The sequence below is a fragment of the Coregonus lavaretus genome (genome assembly GCF_964263955.1).
Source record: "Coregonus lavaretus genome assembly, chromosome: 14".
Classification (NCBI taxonomy): Eukaryota; Metazoa; Chordata; class Actinopteri; order Salmoniformes; family Salmonidae; genus Coregonus; species Coregonus lavaretus.
The window spans coordinates 1,000,310-1,013,254 of NC_140001.1; the positions used below are offsets into that span (position 1 = coordinate 1,000,310).

A 12,945-nucleotide genomic window follows, 5' to 3' on the forward strand; every position below is an offset into this window, starting at 1 on the left:
TCCTCTGGCGCTGTCTGGGATTCAGCGTTCTGTCAGTTCTCTCCTCTGGCGCTGTCTGGGATTCAGCGTTCTGTCAGTTCTCTCCTCTGGCGCTGTCTGGGATTCAGCGTTCTGTCAGTTCTCTCCTCTGGCGCTGTCTGGGATTCAGCGTTCTGTCAGTTCTCTCCTCTGGCGCTGTCTGGGATTCAGCGTTCTGTCAGTTCTCTCCTCTGGCGCTGTCTGGGATTCAGCGTTCTGTCAGTTCTCTCCTCTGGCGCTGTCTGGGATTCAGCGTTCTGTCAGTTCTCTCCTCTGGCGCTGTCTGGGATTCAGCGTTCTGTCAGTTCTCTCCTCTGGCGCTGTCTGGGATTCAGCGTTCTGTCAGTTCTCTCCTCTGGCGCTGTCTGGGATTCAGCGTTCTGTCAGTTCTCTCCTCTGGCGCTGTCTGGGATTCAGCGTTCTGTCAGTTCTCTCCTCTGGCGCTGTCTGGGATTCAGCGTTCTGTCAGTTCTCTCCTCTGGCGCTGTCTGGGATTCAGCGTTCTGTCAGTTCTCTCCTCTGGCGCTGTCTGGGATTCAGCGTTCTGTCAGTTCTCTCCTCTGGCGCTGTCTGGGATTCAGCGTTCTGTCAGTTCTCTCCTCTGGCGCTGTCTGGGATTCAGCGTTCTGTCAGTTCTCTCCTCTGGCGCTGTCTGGGATTCAGCGTTCTGTCAGTGGGATTCAGCGTTCTGTCAGTTCTCTCCTCTGGCGCTGTCTGGGATTCAGCGTTCTGTCAGTTCTCTCCTCTGGCGCTGTCTGGGATTCAGCGTTCTGTCAGTGGGATTCAGCGTTCTGTCAGTTCTCTCCTCTGGCGCTGTCTGGGATTCAGCGTTCTGTCAGTTCTCTCCTCTGGCGCTGTCTGGGATTCAGCGTTCTGTCAGTGGGATTCAGCGTTCTGTCAGTTCTCTCCTCTGGCGCTGTCTGGGATTCAGCGTTCTGTCAGTTCTCTCCTCTGGCGCTGTCTGGGATTCAGCGTTCTGTCAGTTCTCTCCTCTGGCGCTGTCTGGGATTCAGCGTTCTGTCAGTGGGATTCAGCGTTCTGTCAGTTCTCTCCTCTGGCGCTGTCTGGGATTCAGCGTTCTGTCAGTTCTCTCCTCTGTGCTGTCTGGGATTCAGCGTTCTGTCAGTTCTCTCCTCTGGCGCTGTCGGGATTCAGCGTTCTGTCAGTTCTCTCCTCTGGCGCTGTCTGGGATTCAGCGTTCTGTCAGTTCTCTCCTCTGGCGCTGTCTGGGATTCAGCGTTCTGTCAGTTCTCTCCTCTGGCGCTGTCTGGGATTCAGCGTTCTGTCAGTTCTCTCCTCTGGCGCTGTCTGGGATTCACCGTTCTGTCAGTTCTCTCCTCTGGCGCTGTCTGGGATTCAGCGTTCTGTCAGTTCTCTCCTCTGGCGCTGTCTGGGATTCAGCGTTCTGTCAGTTCTCTCCTCTGGCGCTGTCTGGGATTCAGCGTTCTGTCAGTTCTCTCCTCTGGCGCTGTCTGGGATTCAGCGTTCTGTCAGTGGGATTCAGCGTTCTGTCAGTTCTCTCCTCTGGCGCTGTCTGGGATTCAGCGTTCTGTCAGTTCTCTCCTCTGGCGCTGTCTGGGATTCAGCGTTCTGTCAGTTCTCTCCTCTGGCGCTGTCTGGGATTCAGCGTTCTGTCAGTTCTCTCCTCTGGCGCTGTCTGGGATTCAGCGTTCTGTCAGTTCTCTCCTCTGGCGCTGTCTGGGATTCAGCGTTCTGTCAGTTCTCTCCTCTGGCGCTGTCTGGGATTCAGCGTTCTGTCAGTTCTCTCCTCTGGCGCTGTCTGGGATTCAGCGTTCTGTCAGTTCTCTCCTCTGGCGCTGTCTGGGATTCAGCGTTCTGTCAGTTCTCTCCTCTGGCGCTGTCTGGGATTCAGCGTTCTGTCAGTTCTCTCCTCTGGCGCTGTCTGGGATTCAGCGTTCTGTCAGTTCTCTCCTCTGGCGCTGTCTGGGATTCAGCGTTCTGTCAGTTCTCTCCTCTGGCGCTGTCTGGGATTCAGCGTTCTGTCAGTTCTCTCCTCTGGCGCTGTCTGGGATTCAGCGTTCTGTCAGTTCTCTCCTCTGGCGCTGTCTGGGATTCAGCGTTCTGTCAGTTCTCTCCTCTGGCGCTGTCTGGGATTCAGCGTTCTGTCAGTTCTCTCCTCTGGCGCTGTCTGGGATTCAGCGTTCTGTCAGTTCTCTCCTCTGGCGCTGTCTGGGATTCAGCGTTCTGTCAGTTCTCTCCTCTGGCGCTGTCTGGGATTCAGCGTTCTGTCAGTTCTCTCCTCTGGCGCTGTCTGGGATTCAGCGTTCTGTCAGTTCTCTCCTCTGGCGCTGTCTGGGATTCAGCGTTCTGTCAGTTCTCTCCTCTGGCGCTGTCTGGGATTCAGCGTTCTGTCAGTTCTCTCCTCTGGCGCTGTCTGGGATTCAGCGTTCTGTCAGTTCTCTCCTCTGGCGCTGTCTGGGATTCAGCGTTCTGTCAGTTCTCTCCTCTGGCGCTGTCTGGGATTCAGCGTTCTGTCAGTTCTCTCCTCTGGCGCTGTCTGGGATTCAGCGTTCTGTCAGTTCTCTCCTCTGGCGCTGTCTGGGATTCAGCGTTCTGTCAGTTCTCTCCTCTGGCGCTGTCTGGGATTCAGCGTTCTGTCAGTTCTCTCCTCTGGCGCTGTCTGGGATTCAGCGTTCTGTCAGTTCTCTCCTCTGGCGCTGTCTGGGATTCAGCGTTCTGTCAGTTCTCTCCTCTGGCGCTGTCTGGGATTCAGCGTTCTGTCAGTTCTCTCCTCTGGCGCTGTCTGGGATTCAGCGTTCTGTCAGTTCTCTCCTCTGGCGCTGTCTGGGATTCAGCGTTCTGTCAGTTCTCTCCTCTGGCGCTGTCTGGGATTCAGCGTTCTGTCAGTTCTCTCCTCTGGCGCTGTCTGGGATTCAGCGTTCTGTCAGTTCTCTCCTCTGGCGCTGTCTGGGATTCAGCGTTCTGTCAGTTCTCTCCTCTGGCGCTGTCTGGGATTCAGCGTTCTGTCAGTTCTCTCCTCTGGCGCTGTCTGGGATTCAGCGTTCTGTCAGTTCTCTCCTCTGGTGCTGTCTGGGATTCAGCGTTCTGTCAGTTCTCTCCTCTGGCGCTGTCTGGGATTCAGCGTTCTGTCAGTTCTCTCCTCTGGCGCTGTCTGGGATTCAGCGTTCTGTCAGTTCTCTCCTCTGGCGCTGTCTGGGATTCAGCGTTCTGTCAGTTCTCTCCTCTGGCGCTGTCTGGGATTCAGCGTTCTGTCAGTTCTCTCCTCTGGCGCTGTCTGGGATTCAGCGTTCTGTCAGTTCTCTCCTCTGGCGCTGTCTGGGATTCAGCGTTCTGTCAGTTCTCTCCTCTGGCGCTGTCTGGGATTCAACGTTCTGTCAGTTCTCTCCTCTGGCGCTGTCTGGGATTCAGTGTTCTGTCAGTTCTCTCCTCTGGCGCTGTCTGGGATTCAGCGTTCTGTCAGTTCTCTCCTCTGGCGCTGTCTGGGATTCAGCGTTCTGTCAGTTCTCTCCTCTGGCGCTGTCTGGGATTCAGCGTTCTGTCAGTTCTCTCCTCTGGCGCTGTCTGGGATTCAGCGTTCTGTCAGTTCTCTCCTCTGGCGCTGTCTGGGATTCAGCGTTCTGTCAGTTCTCTCCTCTGGCGCTGTCTGGGATTCAGCGTTCTGTCAGTTCTCTCCTCTGGCGATGTCTGGGATTCAGCGTTCTGTCAGTTCTCTCCTCTGGCGCTGTCTGGGATTCAGCGTTCTGTCAGTTCTCTCCTCTGGCGCTGTCTGGGATTCAGCGTTCTGTCAGTTCTCTCCTCTGGCGCTGTCTGGGATTCAGCGTTCTGGCAGTTCTCTCCTCTGGCGCTGTCTGGGATTCAGCGTTCTGGCAGTTCTCTCCTCTGGCGCTGTCTGGGATTCAGCGTTCTGTCAGTTCTCTCCTCTGGCGCTGTCTGGGATTCAGCGTTCTGGCAGTTCTCTCCTCTGGCGCTGTCTGGGATTCAGCGTTCTGGCAGTTCTCTCCTCTGGCGCTGTCTGGGATTCAGCGTTCTGGCAGTTCTCTCCTCTGGCGCTGTCTGGGATTCAGCGTTCTGGCAGTTCTCTCCTCTGGCGCTGTCTGGGATTCAGCGTTCTGGCAGTTCTCTCCTCTGGCGCTGTCTGGGATTCAGCGTTCTGGCAGTTCTCTCCTCTGGCGCTGTCTGGGATTCAGCGTTCTGGCAGTTCTCTCCTCTGGCGCTGTCTGGGATTCAGCGTTCTGGCAGTTCTCTCCTCTGGCGCTGTCTGGGATTCAGCGTTCTGGCAGTTCTCTCCTCTGGCGCTGTCTGGGATTCAGCGTTCTGGCAGTTCTCTCCTCTGGCGCTGTCTGGGATTCAGCGTTCTGGCAGTTCTCTCCTCTGGCGCTGTCTGGGATTCAGCGTTCTGTCAGTTCTCTCCTCTAGCGCTGTCTGGGATTCAGCGTTCTGTCAGTTCTCTCCTCTAGCGCTGTCTGGGATTCAGCGTTCTGTCAGTTCTCTCCTCTAGCGCTGTCTGGGATTCAGCGTTCTGTCAGTTCTCTCCTCTAGCGCTGTCTGGGATTCAGCGTTCTGTCAGTTCTCTCGTCTAGCGCTGTCTGGGAATCAGTGTTCTGTCAGTTCTCTCCTCTGGCGCTGTCTGGGATTCAGTGTTCTGTCAGTTCTCTCCTCTAGCGCTGTCTGGGATTCAGTGTTCTGTCAGTTCTCTCCTCTGGCGCTGTCTGGGATTCAGTGTTCTGTCAGTTCTCTCCTCTGGCGCTGTCTGGGATTCAGTGTTCTGTCAGTTCTCTCCTCTGGCGCTGTCTGGGATTCAGTGTTCTGTCAGTTCTCTCCTCTGGCGCTGTCTGGGATTCAGTGTTCTGTCAGTTCTCTCCTCTGGCGCTGTCTGGGATTCAGTGTTCTGTCAGTTCTCTCCTCTGGCGCTGTCTGGGATTCAGTGTTCTGGTAGTTCTCTCCTCTGGCGCTGTCTGGGATTCAGTGTTCTGGCAGTTCTCTCCTCTGGCGCTGTCTGGGATTCAGCGTTCTGTCAGTTCTCTCCTCTGGCGCTGTCTGGGATTCAGTGTTCTGGCAGTTCTCTCCTCTGGCGCTGTCTGGGATTCAGTGTTCTGGCAGTTATCTCCTCTGGCGCTGTCTGGGATTCAGTGTTCTGGCAGTTCTCTCCTCTAGCGCTGTCTGGGATTCAGCGTTCTGGCAGTTCTCTCCTCTGGCGCTGTCTGGGATTCAGTGTTCTGGCAGTTCTCTCCTCTGGCGCTGTCTGGGATTCAGTGTTCTGGCAGTTCTCTCCTCTGGCGCTGTCTGGGATTCAGTGTTCTGGCAGTTATCTCCTCTGGCGCTGTCTGGGATTCAGTGTTCTGGCAGTTCTCTCCTCTGGCGCTGTCTGGGATTCAGCGTTCTGGCAGTTCTCTCCTCTGGCGCTGTCTGGGATTCAGTGTTCTGTCAGTTCTCTCCTCTAGCGCTGTCTGGGATTCAGTGTTCTGGCAGTTCTCTCCTCTGGCGCTGTCTGGGATTCAGTGTTCTGGCAGTTCTCTCCTCTGGCGCTGTCTGGGATTCAGTGTTCTGGCAGTTATCTCCTCTGGCGCTGTCTGGGATTCAGTGTTCTGGCAGTTCTCTCCTCTGGCGCTGTCTGGGATTCAGTGTTCTGTCAGTTCTCTCCTCTAGCGCTGTCTAGGATTCAGTGTTCTGTCAGTTCTCTCCTCTAGCGCTGTCTGGGATTCAGTGTTCTGTCAGTTCTCTCCTCTAGCGCTGTCTGGGATTCAGTGTTCTGTCAGTTCTCTCCTCTAGCGCTGTCTGGGATTCAGTGTTCTGTCAGTTCTCTCCTCTAGCGCTGTCTGGGATTCAGTGTTCTGTCAGTTCTCTCCTCTAGCGCTGTCTGGGATTCAGCGTTCTGGCAGTTCTCTCCTCTGGCGCTGTCTGGGATTCAGTGTTCTGGCAGTTCTCTCCTCTGGCGCTGTCTGGGATTCAGTGTTCTGGCAGTTCTCTCCTCTGGCGCTGTCTGGGATTCAGAGTTCTGGCAGTTATCTCCTCTGGCGCTGTCTGGGATTCAGTGTTCTGGCAGTTCTCTCCTCTAGCGCTGTCTGGGATTCAGCGTTCTGGCAGTTCTCTCCTCTGGCGCTGTCTGGGATTCAGTGTTCTGTCAGTTCTCTCCTCTAGCGCTGTCTGGGATTCAGTGTTCTGGCAGTTCTCTCCTCTGGCGCTGTCTGGGATTCAGTGTTCTGGCAGTTCTCTCCTCTGGCGCTGTCTGGGATTCAGTGTTCTGGCAGTTATCTCCTCTGGCGCTGTCTGGGATTCAGTGTTCTGGCAGTTCTCTCCTCTGGCGCTGTCTGGGATTCAGTGTTCTGTCAGTTCTCTCCTCTAGCGCTGTCTAGGATTCAGTGTTCTGTCAGTTCTCTCCTCTAGCGCTGTCTGGGATTCAGTGTTCTGTCAGTTCTCTCCTCTAGCGCTGTCTGGGATTCAGTGTTCTGTCAGTTCTCTCCTCTAGCGCTGTCTGGGATTCAGTGTTCTGTCAGTTCTCTCCTCTAGCGCTGTCTGGGATTCAGTGTTCTGTCAGTTCTCTCCTCTAGCGCTGTCTGGGATTCAGTGTTCTGTCAGTTCTCTCCTCTGGCGCTGTCTGGGATTCAGTGTTCTGGCAGTTCTCTCCTCTGGCGCTGTCTGGGATTCAGTGTTCTGTCAGTTCTCTCCTCTAGCGCTGTCTGGGATTCAGTGTTCTGTCAGTTCTCTCCTCTAGCGCTGTCTGGGATTCAGTGTTCTGTCAGTTCTCTCCTCTAGCGCTGTCTGGGATTCAGTGTTCTGTCAGTTCTCTCCTCTAGCGCTGTCTGGGATTCAGTGTTCTGTCAGTTCTCTCCTCTAGCGCTGTCTGGGATTCAGTGTTCTGTCAGTTCTCTCCTCTAGCGCTGTCTGGGATTCAGTGTTCTGTCAGTTCTCTCCTCTAGCGCTGTCTGGGATTCAGTGTTCTGTCAGTTCTCTCCTCTAGCGCTGTCTGGGATTCAGTGTTCTGTCAGTTCTCTCCTCTGGCGCTGTCTGGGATTCAGTGTTCTGTCAGTTCTCTCCTCTAGCGCTGTCTGGGATTCAGTGTTCTGTCAGTTCTCTCCTCTAGCGCTGTCTGGGATTCAGTGTTCTGTCAGTTCTCTCCTCTAGCGCTGTCTGGGATTCAGTGTTCTGTCAGTTCTCTCCTCTAGCGCTGTCTGGGATTCAGTGTTCTGTCAGTTCTCTCCTCTGGCGCTGTCTGGGATTCAGTGTTCTGTCAGTTCTCTCCTCTGGCGCTGTCTGGGATTCAGTGTTCTGTCAGTTCTCTCCTCTAGCGCTGTCTGGGATTCAGTGTTCTGTCAGTTCTCTCCTCTAGCGCTGTCTGGGATTCAGTGTTCTGTTGGTTCTCTCCTCTAGCGCTGTCTAGAATTCAGTGTTCTGTCAGTTCTCTCCTCTAGCGCTGTCTAGAATTCAGTGTTCTGTCAGTTCTCTCCTCTGGCGCTGTCTGGGATTCAGTGTTCTGTCAGTTCTCTCCTCTGGCGCTGTCTGGGATTCAGTGTTCTGTCAGTTCTCTCCTCTGGCGCTGTCTGGGATTCAGTGTTCTGTCAGTTCTCTCCTCTGGCGCTGTCTGGGATTCAGTGTTCTGTCAGTTCTCTCCTCTGGCGCTGTCTGGGATTCAGTGTTCTGTCAGTTCTCTCCTCTAGCGCTGTCTGGGATTCAGTGTTCTGTCAGTTCTCTCCTCTAGCGCTGTCTGGGATTCAGTGTTCTGTCAGTTCTCTCCTCTAGCGCTGTCTGGGATTCAGTGTTCTGTCAGTTCTCTCCTCTAGCGCTGTCTGGGATTCAGTGTTCTGTCAGTTCTCTCCTCTAGCGCTGTCTGGGATTCAGCGTTCTGTCAGTTCTCTCCTCTAGCGCTGTCTGGGATTCAGCGTTCTGTCAGTTCTCTCCTCTAGCGCTGTCTGGGATTCAGCGTTCTGTCAGTTCTCTCCTCTAGCGCTGTCTGGGATTCAGCGTTCTGTCAGTTCTCTCCTCTAGCGCTGTCTGGGATTCAGCGTTCTGTCAGTTCTCTCCTCTAGCGCTGTCTGGGATTCAGCGTTCTGTCAGTTCTCTCCTCTGGCGCTGTCTGGGATTCAGCGTTCTGTCAGTTCTCTCCTCTAGCGCTGTCTAGGATTCAGTGTTCTGTCAGTTCTCTCCTCTAGCGCTGTCTAGGATTCAGTGTTCTGTCAGTTCTCTCCTCTAGCGCTGTCTAGGATTCAGTGTTCTGTCAGTTCTCTCCTCTAGCGCTGTCTAGGATTCAGGTAGAGTTCGGGCCAGAGGTTTATAATAAGGAGCTATGTCTCTATGGAACAGGTTTATATATTTGGAACATGCAGTGAAGTGTTGTAATTCTGTCAATGAGTTGAAAAAGGCTCCTAATAGTTGGATTTAGAAGTACGTCGTAAAGGGTACAGAACAGGACCTCACACCAACAGTAGATCCCATTTCACCATAAATAAAACCAGGACAGGTTTAGTAAACTTGATAACAGTTTATTGTTGAGCAAGTAAACATTTTTCATCTGGTTTCTTTAAAGAATATTTGGGTTGTCTTGATCTTCCAGAGAACACAGCCTGTCTGGTCTACATGTACAGAAGCTGCCAGATCAATACAATCCCTTCATTAAGAAATTAGACATCTTAAAATGACTAAATAAAAATGCATATACAATGTTGCGTTTTGTTTGACAGCTCGGTTTTATGGGTATTATTACTCTCTATAGGATATCTGTGGGTCTAGTTGTAAAGATTTGTCATTTAACTTTTATTGTGGCATAAACATAACCAGTCATGATGTTTTCACCCAATTGTCAAACGATCTCTTCAACGGGCCCCTGCACACGTTCATGCACTAGCAACATATTTCCAGCATCCAAACAGTAGTGAATGGAAAGAGATATGTTACACAAAACACCCAAAAATGTAAAATGACATTTGCCGATTGTCATTAGGCCAGAATGTATGCATCCACTGCTGTCCGCACGCGTCTCGGAGACGGCCACTCAGCTCTGCTTGGCAACACGTCAGTTTTCTCGATTGGAGCCAATATAATTATTATTACATGTAGGCTATACCACCCGTTTCCTCCCCATGCCTCTGACATGCGGTAATGACTAATGTTTCCCATGCCTCTGACATGCGGTAATGACTAATAATGTTTCCAATGCCTCTGACATGCGGTAATGACTAATAATGATGTAATAGCCTACATTTTTTCTTTCTTTTTTTAAATGATTGTGATTGGCTCATAGTTTACTGGTTTTATTTTGCCAGGACACCATATAAAAATATACCTTTTTACCAACCCCCTCCTTACAGATCTGGGACCAGGCTGTGAAAATATACCTTTTTACCAACCCCCTCCTTACAGATCTGGGACCAGGCTGTGAAAATATACCTTTTTACCAACCCCCTCCTTACAGATCTGGGACCAGGCTGTGAAAATATACCTTTTTACCAACCCCCACCAAACCCGTCCTTAGTGATCTGGGACCAGGCTATGAAAATAATATACCTTTTACCAACCCCTCCTTTCAGATCTGGGACCAGGCTATGAAAATAATATACCTTTTTACCAACCCCTCCTTTCAGATCTGGGACCAGGCTATGAAAATAATATACCTTTTTACCAACCCCTCCTTTCAGATCTGGGACCAGGCTATGAAAATATACCTTTTTACCAACCCCTCCAAACAGATCTGGGACCAGGCTCTGAACGTCTACCTTTCTGCCAACACCCTCCAACCCTGCTAACAGTATGCGGAGACTATTTTAGATAGATGCTCCAGTTGAACTATTCCCAAGTTAGTTTTTCATGTAGTCATCAAGTCGCCCGTTCCTTTAGATATTTTAACAGTGAATGACACTGTATTCCAGGCAGAGCTGGTGTGTCTCAGGGTGGGCTGGAGGCGTACCGCTGCAGCAGCTGAGAGGAGCAGGAGTCACAGATATGTTCAGGGTTGATGGAGGAGGGGAGGGGCAGCTCATTGGCCAGACAGCGGTCACAGAACACCCCATGGCAGTTAGCACACTGGCTCTATAGAATGAAAGGGTTAAAACAGTTAGCACACACTGGCTCTATAGAATGAAAGTAATAATAATATAATAATATGCCATTTAGCAGACGCTTTTATCCAAAGCGACTTACAGTCATGCGTGCATACATTTTTTTTTTGTGTGTAAGGGTTAAAACAGTTAGCACACACTGGCTCTATAGAATGAAAGGGTTAAAACAGTTAGCACACACTGGCTCTATAGAATGAAAGGGTTAAAACAGTTAGCACACACTGGCTCTATAGAATGAAAGGGTTAAAACCTTTAACAGAGAGCAATAGAAAGTTACAGAGCAGACTTCATTTCAGATAATCTGCTCTACAGAATATTGCCCAACTCAAGAACCACCTGTTCTTTTTTTTTTTCTTTTTTTTTTTTTTTTTGGTAATTTAGCAGACGCACTTATCCAGAGCGACTTACACGAGCAATTAGGGTTAAGTGCCTTGCTCAAGGGCACATCGACAGATTTTTCACCTAGTCGGCTCGGGGATTAGAACCAGCGACCTTTCGGTTACTGGCACAACGCTCTTACCCACTAAGCTACCTGCCGCCCATAGATTCACCATAGATTTCAACAGACCAAGACATTTTAAAACAGGAGGATTTAATGCAGAACTTATTTTGAGTAACCAGTTGAGACAAAGACATTGATTCGTCTAGGGGAGCTCAGGGGGAGGATCCTATACGGAGACACGTCAGTGTAACCCTTCAGTTTGAGGAAGTCATTATGTCTGAAGAAGAGGAGGTGGTTAGGCGGTGTACCTTGGTCTTCGTCATGGACTCCTCCTGTTCACATAGAGAGCAGATGGACGCCTGGCTGATCTCAAGTAAAGACTCCTCCTGGAGAGAAGGAAATATCTGATAGTTGGTAAACAGCAACAATGCCAGCTCCATGTCTAACATCTGAGTATATACTAGAACCAAAGTATGAACCAGTTTGAAGTAGTTTTAACTTACCTGCTCATCCTCATTTTGTGACAGTGACCTTCAAGACGAGAGAGATTTGTTCATCTTTTGTTTAGCAAGGCGATGCAATTACACCGATTAACAGGACTAAACTTACTCAACCGTACACTAATACATTGTACAAGTTAAACCTAACTAAACTATTACTTACATGTTCGACCCTAGACTGCTCTTGTCATCTACCCCAGTACACGGCTGATGATTCTCCTTCTTCACTGCCTCCAGTTCCTATAACAAACATCATTATTAGTGGGGGTGAATTTCAACAGGTTTTCAGTATTACAGTTCAGATGAGCTTGAAAACATGATTGTTCTAGATGTTTTTTTTTTTTTTTTTTTTTTTTTTTTTTTTACAGTTTAAGAAACTCTGAAAATGTAATTCCCTGTGAAGGAGCTAGGAGCAGGGTTTTGTACCTTCCTGATGTCGCCCTCTTGTTTGGGGTCTCTCTGGGGGGTAGAGGTCTTCTTCTCCCCAGAAACAAGGTCTATGTGCTGACTACCTCTTCCTCCTCCACCCCTCCTCCTCCTCAGCTCCAGCTCCAAACATGACCTGACACCACACACACAGAATAAGAGAGTTGCTATAGCGATAGGCTGGAGGATACAGAACAGCAGAGGACAGTGGGCCACAACCCCCCCACCCTAGTTACCTGTGTTTCCTGAGCTGTTCCACCTCCAGCTGTAGAGAGTCTATCTTGTCTCCAAACTCCTGTTTAAACAGTCTGTTATCCTCCCCTGCTTGGTCCCGCTCCCTCTCCGCCTGACGGGATCTGCACCGTGGGGGGGGGGAATGAAAACTACAGAAGACTTCATGAACTAAAGACCAAATGAAAAGGACATATGAAGAAAGGGATGCCAAGGAGAGACCTTGTAAATAAACAGGGACACAAACAGGAAGACAGACAGACACTCCTCCTCCAATCATCCAGGAGAAGAAGTTGGATTTCATTGTTTTTATGATGCTAGTATTGACATCTAAGGTGATAAGCCTTTAGCCTTGCCTTGCTCTGCTGACCTGGACTGACCTTTCACATCATCAGTAAGAGTTGGTCCAGGAGATATTACAGACCCTGACATGATAGATGTGGTTTAGTTTGCTCAGCGCTCAGACTTGTTCTTTTAGCCTGGTCCCAGATCAGTTTGTGCTGTCTAGCCAATAACCTGGTCCCAGATCCCGAGTGGCGCAGCGGTCTAAGGCACTCCATCTCAGTGCTTGAGGCGTCACTACAGACCCCCTGGTTCGACTCCAGGCTGTATCACAACCGGCCGTGATTGGGAGTCCCATAGGGCGGCGCACAATTGGCCCAGCGTCGTCCGGGTTTGGCCGGGGTAGGCCGTCATTGTAAATAAGAATTTGTTCTTAACTGACTTGCCTAGTTAAATAAAGGTTAACAAAAATGGTCCCAGATCAGTTTGTGCTGTCTAGCCAATAGCCTGGTCCCAGATCAGTTTGTGCTGTCTAGCCAACACATATGGTCATTGTCATGCCAAACATGTCATAGGAGCTGGCTTTACAGCACAAACTGATCTGGGATCAGGCTACTGCTCCATACAGCACAGACTGATCTGGGATCAGGCTACTGCTCCATACAGCACAGACTGATCTGGGATCAGGCTACTGCTCCATACAGCACAGACTGATCTGGGATCAGGCTACTGCTCCATACAGCACAGACTGATCTGGGATCAGGCTACTGCTCCATACAGCACAGACTGATCTGGGATCAGGCTACTGCTCCATACAGCACAGACTGATCTGGGATCAGGCTACTGCTCCATACAGCACAGACTGATCTGGGATCAGGCTACTGCTCCATACAGCACAGACTGATCTGGGATCAGGCTACTGCTCCATACAGCACAGACTGATCTGGGATCAGGCTACTGCTCCATACAGCACAGACTGATCTGGGATCAGGCTACTGCTCCATACAGCACAGAC

General features: G+C 50.9%; 1 protein-coding gene across 2 annotated transcripts in view; it reads right to left on the reverse strand.

Moving 5' to 3' along the window:
• Positions 1–8,467: 8,467 nt before the first annotated feature.
• The window catches only part of LOC311141337 (protein RUFY3-like), an 84,281-nt gene continuing 79,803 nt past the window's right edge, over positions 8,468–12,945 (reverse strand). The window contains exons 11-17 of one of the 2 annotated variants that reach the window (XR_014614213.1): positions 11,654–11,773; positions 11,418–11,553; positions 11,155–11,231; positions 10,995–11,022; positions 10,800–10,877; positions 9,152–10,020; positions 8,468–9,078 (exon numbers count right to left, since the gene is read on the reverse strand). Coding sequence is in view for 1 of the 2 variants with exons in the window: in XM_084176631.1 (XP_084032757.1) it covers positions 9,877–10,020; positions 10,800–10,877; positions 10,995–11,022; positions 11,155–11,231; positions 11,418–11,553; positions 11,654–11,773 (583 nt within the window). In the remaining variant the exon portion in view is untranslated. Of the gene's footprint in view, positions 10,021–10,799; positions 10,878–10,994; positions 11,023–11,154; positions 11,232–11,417; positions 11,554–11,653; positions 11,774–12,945 lie in introns of both variants that reach the window. The other variant, XM_084176631.1, reaches the window with a different exon arrangement.